Raw genomic sequence first — 26,139 nt, 5'->3', positions numbered from 1 at the left:
TAACCGGAACAGAGCGGGCAGGTCCTCCGCCACCGTGGCGACCGTGAACACATCACGGAGTCTCCGGGGTTTCGCTGCGGCAGCTCGGTGCGGCTTTGAGGAGCAGCCGCGGGGACAGAGGCGAGCTGCTGGGACCGAGGATCTCACAGGTTCCGCCGGGGCACACATGTCTGTCAGAGGTAACTGAAGGAGGATCAACACTGAACATAAAGACACTGCCGCAAAACAAATAACTTGTATCGTCAAATCAGCTCTGTCGAATGAATGGCAAAATAAAAGTCCTCTACAGGTCAGAGAGGTCAAATGCAGCACACCATAACCACACCTCATTATACTGGTCAATATGATAATATTGGGAAAAAAACTGCTTTACTTATATATCACCTTTAAAATGTAAGTCAAACCAAGGACACGATAAGAGGATAAGAAACGATTCAAAGACAATTTAAAGATCACACAGCATTTGTGCATAGATACAGAATTAAACAAAAGTGTTACAAATGAGAAAAGAGTAGAAACAAGATAAAATGAAACATGATATAAATATTAGAATATAAAGTGAGATAAAAAATGAGGAGAAAGCACACATAAAATGTATTTTTAAGAGACATTTAAAAGAGGCTCAAGAGTTTGTTAGAGGTGGGAGTCCTGACAGAAAAGGCCTGGTCACCTCTGCTCATTACACTTTTCACTAGTATTAATGCTCATCCACTCTCTGTGATACACTATGAACACACCCCACCTGACATTCAGTATAAATATATTTTATCATTAGGCAGATCCCCTAATTTTTATGAGGAATATAGACACAGTAAAGAAAAGACATACAATTATAGACCAACAAACAAAGTATTACGTCCACAGATTACAAACTACACACTTCTATGGTTACAGCTCTTATATACAAGTGAGTGTAAAGCCAGACCCTGATCCTGCATGTTTTCATTAGAAACCTTTACCCGCATAAACAGTGTTTATGCAATATGCACCAAGTGTGTGTGTGTGTGTGTGTGTGTGTGTGTGTGTGTGTGTGTGTGTGTGTGCATATGAACTGTTTACATTTTAAATTTAGTTCAACCTGTCCAACCCTTACCTGATCACTGCTCATGTTTGCTCTGATTCTAATGGACATTATGTGAAGTTTCAGATTTTGTTAAATCAGTATAACATTTTGTTACTAATGTCAATGTTCTTTAGTTACTAGTTAATCCAGTAAAACATAAACACTATGTCTAGTTTGATATAGTAAGTATTAATAAAGTGTGAAATCTGTGACAACCATTTAAAAACATATATTGTAAGGAATGCAAAAATGAGACAAAGGGGGAAATGGCTGAAGCTAAAAGTTTGGTAATAACTTTTTTTTGTAACCACCATCTCTTCTATGTGGATTTCAGAGCTGAGCACCTCCGTCAGAACCTTCCAGTACGATCTGAAACCAGAAGTACCTAACTCTGAAGGCAGGAAGCTGTTTTTTGACACACATGCGGTGGTACGACTCTTTGAAGACAATGGTTTGGCTTCTTCTGTTGCCTCATTTTACTTGTTCTGAGTTGATAACCTCTGGTGATTTCTCTCATCAATATGTATTTTTTTAAACATCAACAGGTTTCACAACTCAGCAAGCTGAGGTGATGGTGAAAGTGCTGGTGAGGATGACCGCCTCCAACATGGACGTCATCTATAACGACATGGTCACCAAAGTGCAGCAGGTTTGTATCTTGTGCATTTGAACCATGATCACACAGGGTTAACTTTTTAGTCAAGCACATGATTAGTAATTATGTGGAACAGTATTTGTTTATGAAAATAATTCAAATTTTAGCTGACATTTCATAACTTCACCATCTCCATTTTGTTTTATTCGAAGTAGGAATTTATATAATATGAAATAAATAGCACCCGGATATGGCACATTTTATCCATTTCACTGCAATAAAAGACAAATATATATTTTGTATTTTAATGTGAAAGGTTTTTGTGCACACCTTTATGGCAACAAATTCAATACTTAAAACTTCTGCTGTAGATATAAATATGATTTTGCGCAGTTTTTGAAATTTAGTGCCAGAAACAGGGATGTCTTATTTCACATTGTGCAAAGAGATTGTAGCTGTCTAACTATTAAACCATAGTGAACAAAAGAAGAGTTATAATGTCTGTTGGAACATACATTTGATTTGTAATTTCCAGTGTATATTCGTCCTGAGGAGAACGGGATGTGTGTTGACGACTGGGGTTTTTCAAAGACAAATTTAGTTCAGGCCAGTAATCAGAGTTTCTGTTGACTGCTTGACGCTTTTTGAAATTTGTTTTGGTTGAAAGTCTGTTTGGAAAATGTATTGAAAGACAGATTTCATTTAATTACGAGTACACGTCTAAACAAAGCTCAATCAGCAACCAGTAGAGACCTTATTTATTGGACTCAGTCACTACAACGTCAGTTAAGTGAATTATTTACAATTATTCCATATTAGTAAATTGCTTCCAAAGAGTTTTGACTCATGCCCAGTGATTCACCAAATGAAGGTTTGCATTTGCAGTATTTAGTGTTTGTTTTAACTCTAGTATGCGTTGTGTGATTTTTGGCAGGAGATAATGCTGCAGCGTGTGATGTCTCAGATTTCATCTGTGAAGAAGGACATGATCATTCTTGAGAAGAGCGAGTTCTCCACTTTGCTGGCAGAGAACGAGGTACATTTTATGTCGTTGCGGTGCTGATGACGGTCACTGAATTCCCATCAATGTATATTCGTCCATCTATCTACTGTAAAGTTGAAGCGTAAACATGTTTAGGTTCATATTAAATTGAGGGCTTATCCAAATGTTGTATACTATGTCTTTTGACCATTAGTTTAAAAGCAAAATGCACAATTAATGCAAATTAATATGAATAAAAATCAGTGATTCCAGATGATAGTGGAAGCAGAAGATTGTTATAATTTAGTTGCTTTATGTTTGACATGTTTGCCTAAAGTGGGAACATGAATGACTGTGTACTGTGAACTGTGCAATATGTTTGTTTAAACATCTTGATTCATTCGTTTTTTTTTTCAAAATTCCTCCCAGAAACTCAAGATCCAAATACTGCAGCTGAAAGTCGGACTGTCTGTAAGTGGTTAGATTTACTCACATCAGATTAGGTTTTATATTTTATGTTACAAACATTTCTTAGGAATTTCCTTTGTGTGTCTTCACCTTGCAGGATATCATGAATAAAGTTCGCTCAGACACTATTTTGGACATGAATTTAGAGAAAAGCCGTGTAAAGGAACTGGTAAGTGTTTGAAGAAATCATGTATTGGATTAAGTTGATGTTTGAAAATCTGTTGATTTCTCTTTTTTAGCTGTCTCCTAGTTATTAATGATAACCAATACCTAAACTTTGAGAATTAAAGTGATGATGGGCTTATACATAAAATGTGAAACTGGCAGGTCAGGTTCTTGTGTTCCTCCTCTAAATAAATATTTTTTTATAATTTCCAGAAATCCCAGCACGAGAAGATGCTTCTGGAAATGCGAACTGAAATCATGGAAATGGTTTGTACATATGCAGTGCACCTACATGTTTTCCTAAATTATCACAGTAGGTGCATCCATGGACAGAAGCAGGTGTTATAAACATCTGGTCGGTGTTAACTAGGGCTTATCCGTGATTCCCTTGTATTTTTTTACAGACTGCTGACCAAGATCGTCATTTGACCCAGACCAACATGAAAATAGACACTGAAGCGGCCGGTTTGAAAACCATGTTGGAGTCACACAAACTGGATACAATAAAATACCTTGCAGGTGGGACTTGGCACTTGTGCACTGTTGACGCAACAATGTAATCTGATGATTAGTTTTAAGGGTTATTGTTGGTTATTGATTTTATTCTAAAGGGTAAAGAAGTGGGGATTTAAGTGGGGTCTTATAGTCGGGGACTTTTAACCCTCAATGCCACAAAGGCTGTTTGTTTTCTACATACATATGAAATACATGTATGTGATATTGCATATCGTATTCATAGGGCAACGTGTTTAGAAATTAAAGCATAACAATTTTACAAAATGAATGATCTATGCTCTTTTCTCCTTTAGGTTCTGTGTTCACATGTCTCACTGTAGTCCTTGGTTTCTATCGTATTTGGATGTAAACTGTTATCAGTACACAGAAACTCCAGCATTCCTCTGAAAGCCCAGTATTCATTTCAACCAGTTACTAGGCCCTGCACTGGATATCAGGGTGGGCCATCAGAGGAGAACACAACGTCCTCTAGCTCTGACCTTGCTCACCTCTAACCTTCTCTCCCCGGGCATAAGGACTGTTTACCTGTGGTAAAACATGAACTTTCAACATCTCCTCTGAATATGTCAGCATTCAGAGACCAATTCCTTCTCACGTCTGACCTTAATTTGTTGCATTTCATTGATCCGAATTTTTGTTTGTGCTCCTTATTACCTTATTCCCATCATCATTTTCTGATATGATAAACTGAGAAGAAGAAGCAAAGGAAGGAACACAATTACACCAGTTTTTTACAGACATACAATCGCTTAATTAATAGCAAATACTTGATGTTTTAGCTGCCTAGAGATATTTCATCTGCTGTTACTTTGTTGATTTTTAATTTCTCAACAGTGCACAGTGATAAAGAAGTGCCAGTCAAGTCTACCTTTATGAATGATATATAATAGTGTTTGGAGCTGAACTGAAACTTTTTAAGGGGTATGTAAATATTTTATTTATGGGCATAATATGCTGTAAAATAAGCTGTCGGTCTGGATCTCAAAAGGGATTTATGTAATTTATGTAACCACTATATTATAACATATATTTTATTTTATTTTAACTTTCTAGCTGTTTTAACTGGATTTTTTGACTTGTGTTATTTTAATGAAATGATTTAATAAATATGCACTGAGCTAACATGATTTTGATAATGGTATTGTTGAAGACTATTCATTGCACAAGACCGGATTTACTGAATTGAAAAAGACTGATAACAATATTGTAACAGAAAATGTAATTTACAGTATGTGTGTTTCTACTTAATAACATGAAAATGTTGTATTAGCATACTCAACAGTGTTGTTGACGAGTAGCATGCTTCTGCGTTATCACGGGTGCAAAAGCCCTTCCGGGCCCCGTACGTGCTTACGTATCCCTTCTTACGTGCTTATGTGCGTCGCCCAATTTTTCTAACTAGATGGCAAAGCTCCGCAAGCGTCACGTAGCCGGCAAGGCTGTGATTGGTCTGCTAACTACATCATTTCCGGAGTCGCATTTCCGGTTCATGCCCGATAATACCGGCGGAAACCACGGAAGATTTAGAAGAACGAATATGGACCAAATAGAAGAGCGTTTGGCAGAAGAGATCCGAAACTATGACCACTAGTATAACCCGTCACTGACTGGCGGATTTGTCCGCCAGAAAAAGGCTCTGAGGAGCCGCCGTGGCGATGTAAATAAACGGCTCTTCTTCGTGCCACACACGAAGAAGAGCCGACCTCGACAAAAAAAACATTACTCCCCCTAGTGGTCTGGTGGGGAATTGCTTGGCAACACGCGCAACGCTTCTAAAACCATGAATGACAACGAGTCCTGCGTCACAACTGTGTGAAAAGCCGGAGTCGCCGTTGCAGAAGCATGCGCCATGGATGGGTATATGAGACACATCAGATATCCTGAAACAGTGAACAGCCTCGCCTCATATAAACCTTTCCTTGACTTTTATTTTGAAAAACCCATTGACCCGGAAGTGTTTGTCATCTTCTTGTGTACTACCACGTGTGTATGTGTCAGAGCAGGGTTCAGCAGTCAGTAAACACACACACGCTCTCTCAGTGGAGTGTGAGGGAACATGTGTGTGTTTATGTGTTTATGAAAAGCGCCAGGAGTTAATTTTACAGGTTGTTTTGACTTAAACCGAGGAGTCATGACAGCTAGCGCTAGCGGCTAAGCTAACAGATCAAGCTCAGGTAGGTGTTTGACTTATCTTGTTAGAAAGTGGTGCTGAAGGGAACTACTACTTTCAAGATCTGAGTGTTCCCCCTCCTGACCTCATCAACAGAGCAGTTTACCACAGACTCACATCAGATCACACCAGGTCAAGATCATCCTTCATATCTGGACCAGATGACCAGGGGGGTTGAAATAGTGATTAAAACCAATTTGTAATTGTTTTGGTCCTGTTCGACCACATCAGACCAGGTCTACATTAAAAGCCACTGTACTAGATCATCCAGGCACACTTATAAAACACAGCTTCAAATTTGTGAATATTTGATTCTGTATTTTATTCCCCCATCCAGACCAGGTTTTACAAATTTGAAACTGTGTTTTAACAATTCCCTGGAGTCTATTTATTAATCTACACAAGAGTATTGCATTCACTTCCTCTTGATTTTTCTATATTAATGAGATTTAATTCTCAGAATTCTGGGAAAAAGTATTCTTGTGAAAAAAGTTTCTTAGATAGCTCCAAATCCTGGTGCTTTCCATCTGAACAATCCCAAAGTACAGAGGATGCAATTACAAAGCAAACCAACTAATAACAATGCCATTTACTGTTTATTAGTTAAACATACAAGCATTTCCCAATGTCTCACACCCAAATATAAAGAACTGGATTGGGACATGTTTGCTTCAATGCTCTAAGAAGACTAAATGAGAGTTTCTCTTGAAATTTGACATCATTATTTCCCTCACTACTGTACTAATACATACCAGGTTTGATTATTGAATGTGAACATGGGATTCATGTTTTTTTGTATTTTTTTTATAGACACTGTTTAGTATTCCCGATGCAATAATGGCCGACGCGTTCAGCAGCAGCTCGGAAACAGTGCTCCAGCGAGTGGTGGACGTCACAGTGAAGACAAATACTCCTCCAGAGAAACTTGAGGAGTTGTATCAAATAAAGAAAACCTGCGACTTTATCAGTCAGAATCAATTTCAAAAGGTGAGGATGTGAATTAGTTTACATATTAATTTCTGGTAATGGGAGCGTTTCACTATTGTTTCCAAAAACTCACAGATGCAAATGTCTCACTCTTCAAATAATCAATGCAATTCAAATGTTTTTATATTTATCTTATTCAACGCTGTATAAAAGAGAGCAGGGTAGAAACACACACACAACTAATGTTTCACGGCTCTGTGACTTATTCTACAAATATAAAATTGTGAATCAGTGAAACAGCTTACGTTGAGTTGGATATTTGTGAGAGAAGTTAATTTGCCTAAATGTCTTCAGGTTGCTCTGCAGTTTCCTGATGAGCTGTTGGTGGACTCCGTCACAGTTGCAGCAGAGATTGAGAACCACAGTGATGCCAAGACGTTCATTTTAGGAGATACATCCTATGGCAGGTAACACACCAGGCTTGGTTTCATACTGCACACATGCCACAAATCACTTTACGTGCTTTGGCTCGTTGTGTAAAGTGATGAGACAAGGCTTTCACCCTTTTACAGTCATTTCATCCTCTGCAAATGTGCTGATTTCCAGGTTTAGATCCTGCACAACCATGTTGTATTTTGAACCTAGAATAGCATATGTAAGTGTTTGTAAAATAAAGTTTGTTCAGCTTCTGTCAGATTAAGCTTATCAATTCATTAACATGTTATACCTTAGCACAGGGAGTTGTTACATCCGTAAAGAACTAGCCATTGCCAACACACCATGAATTTTATTTTGATGTTTTGGCACATAGATTTGTCTTCAAGGTTTTAATTGAAGGCTCATATGCTCCCTTTACGTATGAAAAGAGATTCATTCATTTCAAAGGATTGAGCTGTCACTGCTGTCATCTACTTCAAAGGATTTGTTAATGTATCTGTGCTCAGGCAAAGTCACATCATATTGATGCCTGTCGTTTCTTAGTCAATAAATATATTTTATTGTTGACATTTTTTCCTAATGTCTTAATCTATTGGATTCACTGCCCCTACAAAATGCCTGTGGTACTGCTCTATTTCGACTGTTTAAATCTAACGTTGAGCATAAATGAGCCTTAATCTTATTGTGAGTTGAAATGTGCTTGTTTAATTGAGATGTTGCTAAACTTCATTGAACTCTTTTGAGCAGCTGCTGTGTGGATGAGGTGGCTGCAGAGCACGTTGGAGCAGACTGCATTGTGCACTATGGCAGAGCCTGCCTGAGCGCCTCTAAAAGGCTTCCCCTGATGTACGTGTTTGAGAGAAGACAGCTGGACGTGGAGAAGTGCGCCTCTGCCTTCAGGGAACTTTACCCTGACACACAGAGTCACATCATCATCTTATATGATGTGAACTATGTTCATGTGATTGGTAAGATCTCACACAAGATCTCTCCTGTAAAAATAGATAATAATTATTCCCCACTCAGTAACTCAACACCACTTCTTTATTCCAGGCGACCTTCTGGAACTTCTGTCTCCGGAGTATCCAAACCTCGTTGCCTCAGATCTCGTTGTCGAAGGGGAGCAATGTTTCAGTCACAGCCAGATTAAAAGAAAACATGACAATTGTCTGTCGGAACAAGACATCAGCCAGGTGATTTGTCAGTTTGGGAGACAATTCACCTTGAACGGTGGTTCAAACATAACAGATCACAGTATGTTCTACGTTGGCCAGGAAGGAGCAACGCTGCGTAACTTCATGATGACTTGGAATCGCTGCTCATTTAGTTCTTTTGACCCAGTAACTGTGATGGGTAGAAAGGAGTCAGTTAGCATCAACCGTGCGCTAATGAAGCGCTATTACGCTATAGAAAGGGCCAAAGATGCCAGTGTGGTTGGCATCCTGGTTGGAACACTGGGGGTGGCCGACTACCTCACCATCATCCAGCAGCTGAAGGAGACCATCGTCAGGGCTGGCAAGAAGAGCTACATGTTTGCCATGGGGAAACTGAACGTGCCCAAACTTGCAAACTTTTTGGAAATTGACATTTTTGTGTTAATTGCTTGTCCGGAGAACTCACTGTTGGACTCAGGTGAGTTCTATAAACCTGTAGTGACGCCGTTTGAGATGGAGGTGGCGTGCAACAAGAACAGAGAGTGGTCAGAGGAATATGTCACGGACTTTCGACATCTCATACCAGGTTAGTTTGGGATTTATTGATATCACAAAACTCTAAATTATCTCTTTTTGACTTTATATTTAGGGACTGTATGAAATTATTATTGAGGGATGGGTATTTATTTTTGCTTGAGGATTTTGAATTGTCTTTTTGGGAGAATTAAGCTGTGAGCTAGGTCATGTCCAGACCAAATTTCAATTTCATGTTCAGGGTAAAATGATTGAAAAGGTCAAACAGTTGGAAATTATTGCTTTATTTTGTGCAGTGGGTCATGAACAGTGATCTAACAGATACATTATAAAGTAAAATGTGTGATATAAATGTGTCCAATATTATTATTAAAGTTAAACTTTTATGTTGTTTTTTTAAAAGTAGAATAACCACAAAAGAATAATATAATCAGTTTGCTATAAATTGGAAATTGTTTATTTCGTGAATAATGTAGTTTGCACTGGTGGCTACTGGGATTAATATCATCCTATTAATGTATGCTCATTCTTTTGAATTGGATTTTCCTTACATTTTTGGTATGGGAGGGTGTCCATTAATTTAAGGATAAAAAAATGTTAATTAAGCTGGATATTTTTTTTCACACAGTGCCAGATGAGAGTTCTACACATTTATGTATTAGCCAGTTGAAATGATGTCCAGATATTCTATCTCCAACTTGATCTAGGTGGACAGAGTCATGTGCCTCTGGCTGATCAGCAAGAGGAAGGCGATGAGACTGACGTGTCTTTAATCACTGGAGCTATGCGGAGTCGCTGCGTGTTGAACAGGGAGCCTGCTCAGTCCGCACATGGCTCCTCGGTGGTCCTCAGGAACCAGGCGCTAACCGTAGCCAACACAGACTCTGCTGGTATGGGACAGTTAGAAAGTACCGTTAAATTCACGCAGTGTTTGCTTTCATTTCTATACACCCATAAGTTTATTGCAGAATTGTGCACTTACTCTTACACTTTGCAACGTAATGCATGATGTACAATTTCACATTTTTGCTTGGTCTTTTCAGCTTCATTTCTGGCAGGACGAAGCTGGCGTGGCTTAGAGCAGCAGTTGGGAGAGACCCCTGTGGTGAAGGCAGTAGAGGGCAGGAGAGGCATAGCTATTGCCTATGAAGAGGAAGGAACGTCTTCATGATAATTAACCTTTAATCCACAAGGTCATCGATAGATTATTTAATCACTAACTGCAGCTACAAGAGTGCAGTATATGACTTGTACTCGGACTTGGAATATGTAAGTAATTAATAAACCGATACAGGGATCACCTCTTGTAATTTCAGTTTTTTGTGTGTCAGTAGTTTTTGAACATTTTCGGCTTATTACCGTGATAATACAGACAACCAAGATAATTTGGTCCCTATAATCTTCAAAACATGTTTGTTTGAATGAATCCGTTGGAGTGACTTTCTAAAATTAGTTCATAATTTTGGAGTGAAGGGTATCAAAAAAATACACTGGTTATGTAATAATTTATTTCACATGAGTATTGCACAGATAGTCGTAATAACCCAAACCATAATTATCAGTTTAGATTATGAACATACTATGGATGCTGAAGCAAGTGATTTTCATGTGAACAAGCGGTGTTGCAAAATAACGGTTTTTATTGCACTTTACATGTGAATAAATGAATGAACTGAAACCAAATTTATTATTTTATTAATATTTTGAAGGTAGAGGCTGTGTAACTGTCCTTAATCACTTTTGTGTTTTTTTACAACAGTTACTGGGCATTCACAGGTTCTTCTTCCACAAAAGATGCAGGGAATATACCAGTGGTCCCATTACATTGTCCTTCAAACCAATCCTGGTTAACTGAAGAAAAAGAAGATATGGATAAGAATCATAAGTCCTGATCAAACCTGAATGATTTCTCAATATTCTGGAGGTATTTTGCCAAAATAACTGATTATCACCTTTTGAGAGCAATGTGATTGTATCCCCTTGATGGAAATTGAGATCCTCTGGATTTGATGACTCATAGGGATGAAGTGCCACCAAGTGGATGTCATTGTTTGGTTTTCCATCAGTTTGCTGGAACTGAAACACACACACACATCAACATTTGTCTTCAGCCATTTTTGCGGAGTAGTATTAGTTTGCACTGGTTTGACGGTTTATACAATATATTTCTACTTAAACTTCAGAAAGTGGCCAAAACAACCATTAGTTGTCTGCTGTGTCGTGCTCAGTGCAGAATAAATCAGGATAATATAATATAATTATTCTATAACAATAATACAACTTTATTTCTATAGCAGTTATCTAAAAAAATTACGCAATTTGCTTCTCCTGTAGTGCTGTACCACAGTTTAAGAACTAAATTGCAGGACCGTGACATAGGATGAAACATGTCTGTGTGAAGCTGCTCAGGTGTCAATGCACAATATAGACTTCATTAGCACAAATGTTGGTTTTCCATGACAAAAAGGCAAATTCTCAGGTAACTCTTGAAGACTATCAGTAAAAGTCAAAAGCAGGTTTGATACATAAATATTGATATCATCTTAATCCCCATTGTAGAAAACTGAAGTATCACTCAGAAAAACTGTACCTAACCATTTCTTACCTCCTTGTTGTGACACCACAAGGTGATGCGCCTACCATTAGCACGACTCCACACACTTTCCATTTCTGTGTCGGAACTAATCAGACTTAGTTCATCGGCGTTGGAGGTCAAACTATGTCAAATGAAAGGATTGAATTTTGAACTTGGCGGTAACACAATACATTGGTTAAATATGAAGATGTTTTTTTTATGTGTAGTGTACCTCAAGATGACTGCAGTAGAGGGGAGATTCAGTTTCTTACTGATTTTCTCTATCAGTATGGCATATTGAGACCCAGGTGGTACCGACACTGCGATGTTGAATGTAAAATGGACTTTGACAATATAGGAATCCTCAGGAGACGGAGCATCCTGGAAATATGAACAGAAAAATTGCCAGATGGTTTAAAATCAATAGGAAAATCAATCTTAATTGCTGTCATACTTGTTGGAACATTTTGTGGCTCACAGGTCAGACTTGACAAATCCGGGCTTTGACTCAACATACCTTGCATTTTATGTCTCCGCTGTTGCTGTGACTTGGAGTAGGACCTTGAATTTGGAAAAGGAAAAAGAGAAGAGATTTGGTCTTTGTTTTGGGTCCAAATATAATTTGTGAATGTGTCTTGTGCAACAAGATGATAACGATACTGATGTCATGTTTCATCAATTACACAAGCTATTGTAGAAGTTATTGTATCATATCTAAGAAAGAAAAGCCTTGTCTACCTTGTTTCCTTTCAGGTCTGGTTGGAGGTTCTCGATTTGGAGCTTTACGCATTTCCTGTCCATAATTAATCCCATCCAAACAATGCCATTCAAATTACAGGAAGTACTCATTGATTTCATACAGACATGAGCTGGTGACCTGCACCATACTACAAAGTTGAACAAATACCACATGTCCTACAACGCAATTTGCCATTTTAAAAGTCAGCAGATTGTGTTTACAAAGTAGGAAGACAAAGACCACTGATTATTTACTTAACACACATTTTAAAAGTCTCTGAGCTAAATGTTGGAAGATTCAATTTATTCTAAAAAAAGATAAAGATACCTTTAGAACATTATATGATTCATACTTCTCTACTGGCTGAAAAAAGGTATTAACATTACTTTAGCAGACAACCACACCACAAAAAGCGGAAAATAAGTTATTTCCTCACCTCCTTCTGTTTAGAAGCCAATGAGATCTCCAAACGTTCCAGGTAGTTGTAGGGAACAAGTCCCCTCTAGAATTGACAGAAATTGAGATGTGTTAGAACTTTATTATAATATGAATAATGTGTTTAATGCACTTTTTCTATAAAAGAAAACATATAGGGTGCAGATGTGGTGTTCTTACTCTTTCATTGAAGATCACAGATGCCCAATTGTCAGCACCTTTGTGCAGCACAAACACAATATTGCCTGGCACAACAGCCAACTCATCACTGGTCTCAGGAACAAACTCAAACAGGACAGTGTGGGGGTCTCCTTCCAGAGCCCTGTGAAGATAGGAGATGTCCACTTAATGTTGGGAGACAGTACGCAAACCGGTTACGGTTGGTGTCTTCCTTACATTTATTCAATGATTCAGCATTTTTCTCTGTGGAAAATACTTTATTATTTAAATTGCCTACTCATATTTTTTAATAGTTTCATTTTCTGTTATTGTCTGATTTTAAACACATTTTGGACATCCTTCATGTACAGTGGATAAGGGGTTAGTTCTTTACACTACACTGCCCCCTCACAAATCTTGCCACATGTAAAAAGTATTAGCTGTCAGTTGAAGCTGATGCAACAAGGCTAAATTACAACTAACGACTACTGTAAATTTGATGCATATTTAGTGAGAATCTTCTAGTCTGCATGGTGAATCCTGTGAAATGGGGACTGCTAACTGTGAGTCTACCTGAGAACCTCGGGCTCCTTTGGACAAGTTGGTCCATCTTCAACCTATCAAATTTAAACACAAACACGAAGCATCCAGTCAATATTCTTGTAGACAGTTTGAAAAGCATTTGTCCCCAGCGTGGTATAACAATGCAACACGTGATAGTCTCTTTTTTTCTAAAAAAGATTTAAACTACTGTATCTGACATGGTAATTTTTTTAACATGCCAGTTAATGTTTTAATTTATAATTTAAGTTACCGAAACAGGGTGAGCATAATTAAATGCCTTAGAAGAATTTGAAAATAAGTATTGTTTTTTCTGATGTATTTAACATGCTGCTGAAAGGCATAAATATCCTTATGCTGTTTACATAGACCCATGTCACCTGAGGCTGTAATGGAGCAAACCCAGAGAAGTCATCCTGAGGAACCACAGAGGCAACAACCTAAAAACAAGGTACATTTGTTTCATTACTATCTATCACAAAACAGATATCAAATATATTCATTAAGTAAAAAAAGTCTTATATAAAGATAACATTAGTGGCTGTGTGATTGACATTCCACAGGACTGGATGACAGTTTAATAGTGTTCGTGTAGTAACATCTGTGTAAAGCCTTTCTGAACATCAAGTATTACCTTTGCTGTGCCCAGAAAGTCCTTCTTCTCCAGCTCAGCAACATAGTGCTTATTTGGTTTGAACAGAGCTTTTGATGGGAACTCGACCAGTTTGAAAAGTTTCTGTTTCTGTTGGTGAAATGGCATCACATGTCAAATTCAAATGCAGGGATCAATATAATGTCACTTTGAATGGTTTACCAGCGGCAGTGTACTTTGCTTATCCTTGACCACCTGTTTTAGAGTAGCGTTCGGTTGATGTATATACTGTATGTATTAATTAGCAAATGCTCTTGGTCAATGGACCTCTTTCCCATTCCAATATATGAAATAAAATGTCATGCAAAAACCCCATTTCTTGAATCTAATCACATTTAAAGATATTGACAAACAAAAACAAATTTCAATTGGTACTAGGATGATATCTTAATAATATTGGCCACATTGTGACTGACCAGTGTTGACTGAAGAGCTCTGTCAATGGCATTGAGCTTGGCATCTGTTTTGTTATTGAGAGCCTTCACAAGGTTTTCCTGAGCCTTTTCCCAGTTGCCCAGCTGAGCCTCAGCCAGGGCCATATTGTGGAGAACCTGTGACAGGAAACATTGGTATTGAATTAGTAGCTTGCCACTATTTTGATCTCTCATGCAGAACACAGAACTGAGACTGACTAAGAACAACTAGACCATTATAAAAACTTGCAAACTACGAAACAAATTCCATGTCTCTGAACTATTTAACCCTGGCAGACAGAATGTATGGATAATAATAATTTGTAACATAATAACAAGGCATAACAAGATCATATAATACTTTGCAAGCTTTTAAATACTTACATCACATGCAAATAGTTTGTATCTGAGTCCAAGTGCTTTGTAATCTATCAGCTGGTTTCCTCTCAGTGCTTTGAAGGCATGCTGGAAATCACCCAAACTCTCCTCATACCTTTCAGCAGGAAGAATCCAGTTTATTACTTTTGCATTTAATTAACCAACAAAATTGTAAAAGAAAAATAAGTGATAGGAATCACTTATTCTAACAATAAAACCAAGCTGTTATATATGAAAAGTTTTTTGAGATGACTGGTGTAACATACCTCTGCTTTTTGTAAAAGGTGATTCCTCTTTGAAAGAAGGCAACCGCCATATGCTCATCCCTGCGTATGCTGCAATCAAACGCCTGAGAAGAACAATTAGATAACACTGTGACTTCCTCCTGAAGAGAAGGGAAACTGTAAATTCCACTTCTGCTTTCTCAATGACTTGCACTTTTTCAACAGTAAAATACTTCTCTGCCATTATCACCTACATGCAGATAAGAATTTCCTTTTTAATGAGGAATATTAAAGAAGAATTTCGTGTTTTAGCCAGCATTTTAACAACAATAGGTCCGACGTACCTTTTCAGCAGCATCCAGATCTTGGTTAAGAAGATGAAGACAGCCTATGTCAAAACAAATTTTGGAGTTGGGTTCTTCGATTGACAGGAAAATCCTGAACGCTCCAGACAAATCCTCTCTTTCAACACAGGTGACGGCGTCATCCCATTGACGCAGAGTGTCAACAAAAGACATAGTGGCTGGCTCAGGGTGCACAGTGCTTCAGAGCAGATTAAGGAACCTCCACAGATTTATAGCAGTGAGATGAGGAAGTGTGATGATGTAAATTATGCCAAACCCACCACCTATGCAATGTGTGTATGTGTTTGTGCGTGTGCATGTGTGTGTGTGTGTGTCTGGTTTTAGGGTTAGGGTTAGGCATTTAGTTAGGATGGTTAAGGTTAGGTCAGGTGCTAGGGAATGCAATACGCCAATGATTGTCCTCACTAAGATAGATGTATAAATGTATTTGTGTGTGTGTGTGTGTGGTGTCCAGGTAAAAAAAACCCGTTGTGCGGACTTATCCAATACAATTGAAGTAAATGGTGACCTCTTCTTTTAATGTATAAAAACAACATAATGAGAATACAAAGTGTGTCCTCAAGCCCAGCCATTTCAATTGGACTCGAAACGGTGCCATTTACATCATGTTTTAAGCCTCAATGTCCCGTGGCTCGAGGAGGTTATCAGAGGTCATTTAGGCTAAAAACTTGGTTTAAATGACCTTGTGGTGTCAAATTAAGTGCTGGGGCTTAGGGACACTTGGATGACGCCACAGTAGCAGTATGGAGCCATTTCATGATTTTATTATGTGGTTTCATACGTTAGAATAAGTTGTCACCATTTCCTTAAATTGTATTGGATTTGGCTGCAAAGCTGTTTACCCCTGACACTCCTAAAGTGTTTCGTGGACTCAAACACCTCCCAATGAAAACATATCCTTCTGAGTAAAAATATAGAAAGTATAATAACAACGTAAGTACACAGAGATAAGAATGTAGCTATTCTTCTGTAATCACTCTGAAGCCTTATAACTGATCAACAGGTGGTGTTTTATTTTGGAAGAGACTGTTATGTATTTTGACAGTCTTCAGCATCAGGGCTAAACTTCACAGAGCAAAATCTCCACTTAATGGAAGCAATGTTCTTCCATTTGCAAATACGCCACGCACACACTGAGCCGCATTGTGTTTGCTCGTGTTGTTTAACTCTCAAAGTAAACAACGATTTTACTTTAAAAGAACAAATTACGTGTTTCCGCTGTTCGTGTGGCTGACTTTCCTCGATGCACCCGTCGCTAGCTAAACAAACATGGCTGTGCTACGCTTTCGGACAACGCGTCTTAACTAGGCAGACGACAGTGCGTCGGTAAACGAGACACATGCCGAACGTGACGCCCTAGATGGAGACTCGGTGTGTTGTGAAGCTGGTTAGTGAAGCGTAGCGTTTTGCGACCGTGTTTACGCGCAGTGAGGCCAGTAGCTCCCCCGGTTGGCTAATGCCAGCTAGCCAAGATGGACCTTGGAACAATGTTGTACAACAATTTGAAAGAAGTAACGTGGAGCACGACGTCCCTGCCATTAGATCAACTCGTCAGCGCATACAGGCTGCCACAAATTGCCAAGCTGGACAACGGTTAGTAACTTTCTGACACTGGCACAAGTCTCCGTGCTACAGCTAGCAGCGGGGGCTAGCAGCTGGTTAGCAGCAAGGGTAAACTCAGGCGATTTTCTTGATGTTTGTCCAACAACATGGTCTAGTTTGTGTTGGATAACGATGGTGTTATTGTGTAGATGCCATGTACACATGTGCTTTAGTTGTGGAATTAAAACCGATTCATTAGAGTAAAAGAAGAAGAGGTAAATGTTAAGGGACAGCATATAAAAGCATCAGATGACTGTAATTACTGCTGTGAAGATAAATCTCCAGTGCAATGTAACATTTTCTGCAGGTTGAGTTTCAGCCCTTATCTGATATGTCGATAGAAGAGGCTTAAAACTCAGCTCATCAAGAAGTTTAACGTGACAATGACCCTGCAACGAAACAGACCAGTGCAAGTCGCTTTTGATAAAAGCGTCAGTTAAATGAAATCTAACATGGGGTTAGGGTCATGTTTAGTACAGCAATGGAGCCATTGTGACACCAGCAGGGGGTTGTCATGTTGGTCTTCATGATCCAGTCCTCTGTCACACTCCTGAGCAGAACTGTGCTGATGCATTGTGCTTTTAAATTGTAGTGCTTGTGTTTCAGAGAGGTATGGATTAGGGCATTAGTCACTGTCTGTGGAGGAAAGTGAATTGAGTGCTGTGTAATCCAATGCCAATGATCTGAATGGTGCTTCAAGTGACACTGAGAAAGGAAACAGTCGCCATGGTCTTCCTCACACATGATGTTGAAATGTTAGGAGCAATCACCATGATCATTATGGTTCAACACCTCCGCCAGGGAACTTATGTTTTCCCTTTTGTCCGTTTGTTACTTTGTAAGAAAGATTTCACAAAAACATCAGAACAGACTTTCTCGAAACTTGGTTGAAGGATGTGGTATGGATCGGGAAAGCAAAGCACCCATTAAAACTGCATGGAAGGGAGCTACAGTGGGTTTGTTATCCATATTAAACCCAGGAAATGATGTAATACTGCAAGGAACACCAGGAAAAAGAGTCAAAAGCATATACAATTCCCATTACATATACCTCAGTTTCAGAATAACTTCTTGATATATGCTGCCATTTTGCACAATCATGACTTGCGTTTAGAGTCATGAAATATTGAAATTTCCAACTAATATTTGACATATCCAGTGAGAACAACATAACCTTAAAGAAGCTGAGCTTATAAACAAAGTGTTGATGATGATTGATGTAAACAGGTATGATATCTCAGGCAGATAGTATTAAATTGGGCAATGGTAGTGGCAGAGGTAGATTTTGAATGGGACGCAGTAGAGTATATTTCTTTTATTTGAGATGCATAAATTATTCCCTGTTTTCATTCCTGCAGGTCAGTTGGTGGAAGGGCTCAGAGACAATGACTACCTCTTGATTCATTCCTGTCGTCAGTGGACGACGATCACCGCTCACAGTCTCGAAGAGGGCCACTATGTCATTGGGCCCAAAATAGAGATCCCAGTACACTATGAAGGTGAGACACATCTAGACAGAATTGTCCTAGTTTAGCCCAGTATTGTCTTTTGTTAACATTTATCTGGTTATGAGCTACCCATTACTATCCCTTTTGAAAACTTGTTAAACACTCACAGCAAAGCCCTCACACTCTCAAACTCTGACAATGCAATGGAGGATGTAGGTTGCATTGCACTACAGTCCAGTTAGTGATGCTTCAATGCTTGCTTGACCCAGTCAGTTGCGATAATATGTATTTTCCTTCCTTCCTTAAGGCCAGTTTAAGCTACTGGAGCAGGACAGAGATGTCAAGGAGCCTGTGCAGTACTTCAACAGTGTGGAGGAGGTGGCCAAAGCATTCCCTGAGAGAGTGTATGTCATGGAGGAGATCACTTTCAATGTTAAGGTACATTTGATTTGTTAAAGTGTTTCACTTTTTATTAAAATGTATTTTTCCAATCTTTCTTTGTTGGGATCAGTTTTTAGTTCGAACTTCTTTTCACTCTTCAAATTTTGATTTACCAGCCTCATGGTTTATTCTTTTCCATGTCATTTTGGCACAGATGGCGTCAGGGGAATGTAATGAAGACACAGAAGTTTACAACATCACACTGAGCACCGGCGATGAACTGACATTAATGGGCCAGGCTGAGATCCTCTACGCCAAGTGCTTCAAAGAAAAATCTAGATTTAACACCATTTTCAAGAAGATTGGGAAGCTGAACTCAATTAGTAAGATTGGTCGAGGCAAGATGCCGTGTTTGATCTGCATGAACCATCGCACCAACGAGAGCATCAGCCTGCCTTTCCAGTGCAAAGGCAGATTCAGCACTTGTAGTCCTCTGGAGCTTCAGATGCAGGACGGCGAGCACATCATCAGGAACATTGTAGAGAAAACTCGTCTCCCAGTCAATGTCACGGTACCCAGCAGTCCACCACGCAACCAGCATGACCTCCACCTCATCCGCGAGGGCCATCGCTATAAACTGGTCAACATTCAGACAAAGACGGTGGTTGTGTGCTGCGTTCTGCGAAGCAACAAAATAATCCCCATCCATTTCCCCTTTCATATGGCCATGCCTAGATGTATTATTCCAGAGGAACTGCTGCAGGGAGAGTTGTGGCTAGAAACTATGGTGCATCGCTGGTACTCCTTCTGCCAGGAGCAGTTTGACATAGACTACTATTCCCGCGCCGTGCGTAATGTGCGGACAGACTGGAACGACGATGGTAAGAGTCCTAAGAAAAGCAGTGGGAATGGTAGTTGCAGCGGAGGCAGCAGCAGCTCCAATGGGTGTCCCGGTCACATGCAGATTCCCAGCTCTTTAACTTATGCCCGGGATGAGCTCACCCAGTCCTTCCACAGACTCTCTGTGTGCGTATACGGCAGCAACCTGCATGGAAACAGCGAGGTCAACTTACAGGGCTGTATGACACTGTGTGGGGATTGGGCTCTTCTGCCCTCCGATAGCATTCCTTCAGACTCTGGAGAAAATGACATTTTTTTCCCTGAGCTGCTGGACAGCACAAGCCAACAACCGCCCTTCGACAAGTCAGATGTTCCGTATGAGGAGCTGTGGTTAGATCACTTGAGAGGTCAGATCCCAAAACCCTCTTCAAGTGAGGGAATCCGAGGCATCAACAATGGCTGCGGCACAACAGCAGCCCTGTCATACCCAGTCACTTGTCCTCTTGGAGCAATAACCAGTCCGGATGTCGCTCTTTCTCCACCTCCGGTCCCACCCAAATCTGAAGCTGTGAGTAAAATTCTCAAACTAAAGTTTAAGTCCTGGTTCATTTCTTTGCATCTGTGGTTACAGTGGTTACAGCAAACTCATCAACTTTGTCAGAAATATGACCGGGTCATGCAATGTGTCAGTTTACTGCACAATCCAAAAAGCTCACACTGTTTTGATAAAGACTTCAGTCAGTAATAACTGCACATGCAATCTGATTTCCTACCTCAGACAACAGCAGGCCACAGTAGAGTTGGTTTCTGCTGACGATCATCTGTGGTGACAATGTTATGTTTTAACTACATTGGCCTTGGGTTAGGTTTGGACACAAAAAAAAGAGTCCCTGTTGGGTTCTGATCAGGCTCAGTTAGTTTTTTCGCAGACACAGACAGACTCAGACAAAAAATGTGGCCAGAGCTGCATTGTACTACATGTGGCTCAGAACGAATAGAAGCAAAAACTTTGCAAGTGAACGCAAAAGTAATCCTCAAAAAAAGCATGAATCGCAGACCCCGCCTCCAATATAATTTCTATAAAAATAATGTAAATAGGTGGATTTTGCTCTTGCAGATAAAATGCTGACTAAATAGTATCAAAAACAGGTTTTGTTAAAATAAAAGCCTTATGGATTATAAATAAAAGCTGTGTCTAACCCTAAAAAGTGAACATGTTAGTTTTGCTGTCAGTTTCACAGTCAGGTCATTTCCTTTGTAGGTGAAGGAAGAATGTCGTCTTTTGAATGCCCCACCAATCCCTCCACGAAGTTTGAAACTGATGCCATCGGTGCCCATCCTGTCAAAGCCTCGGCAGCAAGAGACTCGTTCTCCAAGTCCAACTCTCTCCTATTATTCCTCTGGTCTCCACAACATGTAAGAACTGGAAGCGTTTCATAACACTCTCTGACTTCTCTATATTTCATTTGACTAAAGTGAAGTTGATATATGTGGACATTTCAAAGTCATAGACAACCATGCTCTCTGTTAAGCTTTCTAAATCCACCTACATGCTTTTGAATTCTTTTCTGTGTGCTAAGCTGTGTTGATGAAGTATTTTAATGAGACATTTCAGTGAGGTTCAAAAATAATTGTCATTATGAGACCTAGAGGAAGTTTCCTATTCTACTACTAAATACTATGTTTTCCCATCAGAAGTGGAGCATGTGAAGAAGAAGCAGCCGACCCACAAGAGCAAAGCCACGTGTGCTACCCCTGTAACTGGGTTAAATCAAACAGCACTGAGCCAAATGACACTTTGCCCACTGGTAGCCTGTCACTAGATGGGATGTCCTCCAGGTTGTCTTGGCCAAACAATTTCAGTGTAGGAGAATCACACTGCATGGAGGAATTTCTACCAGCTAGCTGCCGGAGTTACTACAGTTACCCTAGGAAGAGATCCCCAAGCACCCCAAAAACCTGTACGTCAAGCCTTGTCGACTTTGAAGGCCGAGATCACGCACAATGCAGTAAGGACTTCATGTTGCAGAATGCTTCTCTGAGTCAGGTCTGCACAAAATCTTCGAGTTACAATTCAGAGGTGTACAGAGACAAGCCAATAGAAGAATCTAACACCAAGCAGAGCCTCTCTTGTCCCATTTTACCCCCGAGAACGCCAAAACCAAATGCCATAAAGAACTGCACAGACTTTATGCCAGTGTCAACTTATGACGCAAAGCACAAAACTTCCGATTGTTCGCTTACTCAACAGGAGCAGAGTACCAAAGAGATATATTCCATCTGTGATTCATTGACTCCCAACTGTCCATCCGTGTCGGCCAGTGCACAGTGGCAGCCTCCGTCCAGCCTTGCTGGCCTCTCCATTGAAGAGGTGTCCAAATCTCTGAGATTCATTGGCCTGCCAGATGACATTGTTACTCTTTTTGTGTCTGAGAAGATAGATGGCAATTTACTCCTGCAGCTCACTGAGGAGATTTTGTCAGAGGACTTCAAGCTAAGCAAACTGCAGGTGAAGAAACTAATGCAGTTCATAAACGGATGGAGACCCAAGATATAACTATAGTATGTGACACTAACGCCTGCTGTAAAGCAGAGCAAGACATGCCTTCAGTATATATGCTATGCACACCAAGCCACAAAGATTTTTTTTTTGTATAATATGAATTTATTTACTTGTTGGGTTCCTCTTAACCCACAAACACAATCTGTGACTGCTATTTACTTACTGTATGAAGTCATGTGGCACTTTGATGAAGACATTTTTATGTTTTTCACCCACATAAATGTTTTCAAGTCAGTATGCAAACTTTAAATCCAAACAGAGATGAGGAGGGGACAGTAAAACATTATAATTAAGAATCTGCTTGATGAGTATATGGGTAATTCCTTTCAAGGTAAATTGCGAAAATTTGATGATTTTTAAAAGAGTACACATTGGACTGTAGTATATGTGTATTTAACACACTGAAAACTGTTAAAAACAGTAAATAGTTGGAAATTTCGCTGGATATAATAACACCCACAAAATTATCACATTTGTTTTATTAAAAAAAATCTAATTATAAACTAACATCTCGAGCATGTAACTATATAGTTACAATTAGTGATGTGTGATGTATGCACTGTTTTTAGTTCTATGTATGGGATATAGTCCCACAGTTTTCACAACGTGATGGAAAGTTAATGAAAGTGCATCATACATATGTCAACAGTTGATTTAGCCTATATGCTGCTAACATGTAATAAAATTAGGGCTTGACCGATATTGGTTATTTTGGAAGTTGATGCCGATACTGATATTAGATATCTTCCGATACACATCGTCTGATATATATTTGAGGGTAATGGGCAATCGTTCCAAAGAGCTCCCTTAAGACAACAAAATGTAGCCTATGAAAATGATTGAATTGACATTTTCAGTTTAAATAACTACAAATAGGAAGAAAATCTAATAGAATCAAATGTGTAGAACTTGACTTTAGAAAATGAACATGTTCGCATTGTCCTTAAAAATGTGTAATAATGTATTATTCTGTAAAAAAGGTTATATCAGCAAACATAAATGCAGACATTGATATCAGTGAATGGTTTATATTGGCTGATATTTTTCACCAATACATCGGCCGGGCTCTAAACAAAATCTATTTGTGCTCTTTTAAAAATCTACCCCTCTAACCTGTTTTTTACGGAGTTTCATCTGCATCAGAACACTCTTGTTTTATTTATCTACATGGCAAGAATTAGACAGTGCTGTAACCCTATTGTATCTGATTGATATACAGTTCCTTTGGCAGTTAATTGGGGAAAGTGGGATCTGAGGGCGGCCTACAGTGTCGGTTAACTGTCGTTTTCTCGTCTTGTTTCAGAAGATTTGTTGCATGCATTTAAACCAACGGGGGGTTGTTATAAGAAATTACATCTCTATTCTGGGTGTAACATTGTCCACTACAGAACATGTTAGTTAAGAGTGAGCCAAATCAAATGATGGTTTCTGAAGAGATGTTGTATTTGTCAACTCTTCTCATGCAAGGTCTTATTTCTCTTTGATGCCTTTTTAATATGAAATTTAATTAATCTACATAACTTCTTATTTTTACCTAAAAAAACATCTCCAAGTTGAGGTTATTTATCACAAAAAAGTAATTGTCTCCTTACCCTTACTAAAAACTAACATGCATCATGCACTTTGGTTGATTAATTACTTGCAGTTAAGGTCATAAATATAAACCTATAAAAGAAAAATGTCTGTGTTGAAGGAGAGTGAATGCACTACATACTTTTTCATAACTAAAATGGTACGTCTCCAGTGTCCTCATTGTCTGTATTACAAGTGTCCTAATGCAAGAAACAAGTAAAAGCTTTTCCGCGCCTTAACCCAGAGACCTTAAAATATATATGTGATATTTCACTTTAGCTTAAAGGTTTTCATTTTACCAGTCTCTCGTCATGAGAATATGCTCTAACATCTCGTGAACTGTGGAAGTGTTGTCAAGTGTGTATCACAACCTTCAGAGACATGTGAACTAAGATTAAAATTGATGTGTGCGATAATGAGAAATAATGGTTTTTATATACGGTACTTTTTTCCCCTTATAGCCTTGATTCAGAGTCGATTTATTTATGCAGTTATTTGACATACATGAAATATGCAGAACAGTTATTCTTCGACCATTTGTGTTGGTGATATATGAAGGTGCCTCAGCAACCAACAGCTGTTGTTTTTCCCCCCCTGTCACTATCTGCAGTTGGGTGTTACATAGTTTTCTTGATATTTTCTTTTTGTATGTAAATGCAAAGTTATTGTAAATTCTTTTAAGTGATTACTAATGTTAATTATTTTTGTTGAGGAAAAAGCTTATGTTCAAATTTCTGTACTTTTTTTTTATTCCGAAAAAAAAAAAACTTGGGTTCTACTCGCATTAAAATAACATTCATGAAGAAAGAGAACCTGCCAGCCTCAATCTCATTACATGGACAGTGGCCACAAAAATATTGTTGATAAGCCATGTGTCCAGGTTATTTTTCTGCTTTCTTTGCAACTTCGCCACAGTATCCATATTTTTTAATGGGGAATGTCTCTTGACACTATTATCTTATGGCAGTTATGCAAGATACGTGGTGCACGAAAGGGACCATGCGGAGGAGCACGAAGAACCATGTAAGATTGACAGAAAAAGTCAGTGGAGTATTTACTTGTGTTTTAATATCCAGTGTTAATTTCTGGAGAAAAACATGCTGGACGTCAGTCATTTTTCTTGACTAATTCTGAAATGCAAACTGGGAGTACACTACGATTTAAAAAGCCCAGTCACATACACACCATCAGCAGCAGGAAGTCAATGCTAAAGCGCATTCCATGTTGGTAATGCCTAACAGCTGTGGACTAAGGATTTGATGAATGATTGCCATATTAGTGCAAACGGGAGGGAAATGACTGACAGTGGGTTTGATGGCAATTTAGAAGCATATTGTTCTGAAATCTTGAGTTATGAACAGTCGCTTTCAACTTAAGTCTTGTTTGCCTATATTTGATTGTATGTTCTATAAAAAATGGATTAACTAATGTCCCTGTTTCATTAATGCAAATCTACATGTCAGTGAGATTAGACAAGGAATTAGTTTGACATTGCTCACTTGCACTTTATTTACAATGAAGAGGATCTGCCTTAGCAAAACACAATGTGTGATGAAAATTTTAGATTGATCAGAATGCTTGTTTAAATCTGTCTACATAATTGTATATTTAATCACAAAATACTAAGTAAACAGGATCAGTAATTTGGGCGTTCAGAGTAGGCGGATGATTATTTGGTCAGTCAATGGCCAAATAATCGGAAGTTAACTAAGTCAACTAAGCCATTCTTCCAATTAGTAACATAAAACAATTTCACCTTGAATGTGATGACCTGCTTATCACATATTTTCTTGCTCTTCATTGGATAAAGCAACACTGATGAACTATTTGGGATATTGCGATGGATATTTATTTTCCTGTTTTTATTATTAATTTAGATAATTGAGAGATTAATTGATTATATCTTGCACTGCAGCCCTACCTGCTCAGATATTAGGTGACATTTTTCTTGAATGTTCTTGATCAAGATGATACGGTCGCATTTAATCAGTGTTCAGCAGTTTGCTGGTTTGTAGCAACACATTGAAGGTCAGATCAGAAGTTTCCCAGGAACAAGTAGGTGCTTCATCACTTCTGCTTTAGTGTAGAAACACAGCCACCATTTCCTGCCTTACAAAACAAGAGCAGAGCTGTGGTTACCTTAAAACTCTGAGACTCTAACCTGAAACTCACAGTTTGTAGTAACAACAATTCCGCTTTTTCCCTTCAAGAGGTTTAAAC

At 38.9% G+C, this 26,139-nt stretch overlaps 4 protein-coding genes across 5 annotated transcripts; 3 read left to right on the top strand and 1 right to left on the bottom strand.

The window, feature by feature from the left end:
- On the top strand, window positions 1-4,864 carry mcur1 (mitochondrial calcium uniporter regulator 1; the record flags this gene model as incomplete). The annotated part of the gene is given in 9 exon segments (XM_061093936.1): window positions 1-179; window positions 1,398-1,514; window positions 1,609-1,712; window positions 2,593-2,694; window positions 3,070-3,111; window positions 3,206-3,277; window positions 3,487-3,540; window positions 3,678-3,792; window positions 4,083-4,864. Coding segments are annotated over 9 exon segments (841 nt in total), but the record flags the coding sequence as incomplete, so codon positions are not given.
- A 924-nt stretch (window positions 4,865-5,788) lies between these two features.
- dph2 (diphthamide biosynthesis 2) lies at window positions 5,789-10,310 on the top strand. The gene is made up of 7 exons (XM_061094094.1): window positions 5,789-5,963; window positions 6,770-6,946; window positions 7,241-7,353; window positions 8,072-8,292; window positions 8,378-9,064; window positions 9,720-9,902; window positions 10,056-10,310. Exons 2-7 carry the CDS (start codon window positions 6,797-6,799, stop codon window positions 10,181-10,183), a joined length of 1,482 nt encoding a protein of 493 aa, XP_060950077.1. The 5' UTR covers window positions 5,789-5,963; window positions 6,770-6,796; the 3' UTR covers window positions 10,184-10,310.
- A 380-nt stretch (window positions 10,311-10,690) lies between these two features.
- On the bottom strand, window positions 10,691-15,861 carry ncf2 (neutrophil cytosolic factor 2). Its single transcript, XM_061094093.1, has 15 exons — window positions 15,493-15,861; window positions 15,191-15,273; window positions 14,931-15,039; window positions 14,550-14,684; window positions 14,116-14,223; window positions 13,862-13,921; window positions 13,494-13,537; window positions 12,942-13,083; window positions 12,763-12,828; window positions 12,326-12,380; window positions 12,105-12,148; window positions 11,820-11,968; window positions 11,618-11,729; window positions 10,965-11,088; window positions 10,691-10,863 (listed from the first exon to the last, which is right to left on the bottom strand). Exons 1-15 carry the CDS (start codon window positions 15,664-15,666, stop codon window positions 10,772-10,774), a joined length of 1,497 nt encoding a protein of 498 aa, XP_060950076.1. The 5' UTR covers window positions 15,667-15,861; the 3' UTR covers window positions 10,691-10,771.
- An 889-nt stretch (window positions 15,862-16,750) lies between these two features.
- On the top strand, window positions 16,751-25,330 carry garem (GRB2 associated, regulator of MAPK1). Of its 2 annotated transcripts, none has more exons than XM_061094008.1 (6): window positions 16,751-17,106; window positions 18,474-18,614; window positions 18,871-19,001; window positions 19,159-20,352; window positions 21,046-21,200; window positions 21,483-25,330. In XM_061094008.1, the coding sequence occupies exons 1-6, from the start codon at window positions 16,986-16,988 to the stop codon at window positions 22,339-22,341; spliced, it is 2,601 nt and encodes an 866-aa protein (XP_060949991.1). In that variant the 5' UTR covers window positions 16,751-16,985; the 3' UTR covers window positions 22,342-25,330. The 2 variants fall into 2 exon arrangements, with proteins under 2 accessions (XP_060949991.1, XP_060949990.1); XM_061094007.1 differs by having other exon boundaries at window positions 21,480-25,330.
- Window positions 25,331-26,139: the final 809 nt, after the last annotated feature.

Source organism: Limanda limanda, chromosome 20 (assembly GCF_963576545.1).
Source record: "Limanda limanda chromosome 20, fLimLim1.1, whole genome shotgun sequence".
NCBI lineage: Eukaryota > Metazoa > Chordata > Actinopteri > Pleuronectiformes > Pleuronectidae > Limanda > Limanda limanda.
Note: the sequence above shows the minus strand (reverse complement) of the source record. Positions and strands in the feature narration are given on the sequence as shown.

Excerpts from the sequence above, each read along its gene's own strand:
- ncf2 (XM_061094093.1), bottom strand. The coding sequence starts at position 15,666 with ATGTCTTTTGTTGACACTCTGCGTCAATGGGATGACGCCGTCACCTGT. Across the intron at positions 11,730-11,819 it reads TCTACTGCAGTCATCTTGAG|TTTGACCTCCAACGCCGATG; the intron begins GTACACTACACA and ends CATTTGACATAG. Across the intron at positions 10,864-10,964 it reads AATCACATTGCTCTCAAAAG|TTAACCAGGATTGGTTTGAA; the intron begins GTGATAATCAGT and ends CTTTTTCTTCAG.
- garem (XM_061094007.1), top strand. The coding sequence starts at position 16,986 with ATGGACCTTGGAACAATGTTGTACAACAATTTGAAAGAAGTAACGTGG. Across the intron at positions 19,002-19,158 it reads AGATCACTTTCAATGTTAAG|ATGGCGTCAGGGGAATGTAA; the intron begins GTACATTTGATT and ends ATTTTGGCACAG. Across the intron at positions 20,353-21,045 it reads TCCCACCCAAATCTGAAGCT|GTGAAGGAAGAATGTCGTCT; the intron begins GTGAGTAAAATT and ends TTTCCTTTGTAG.
- dph2 (XM_061094094.1), top strand. The coding sequence starts at position 6,797 with ATGGCCGACGCGTTCAGCAGCAGCTCGGAAACAGTGCTCCAGCGAGTG. Across the intron at positions 6,947-7,240 it reads GTCAGAATCAATTTCAAAAG|GTTGCTCTGCAGTTTCCTGA; the intron begins GTGAGGATGTGA and ends AAATGTCTTCAG. Across the intron at positions 9,903-10,055 it reads AGCCAACACAGACTCTGCTG|CTTCATTTCTGGCAGGACGA; the intron begins GTATGGGACAGT and ends TGGTCTTTTCAG.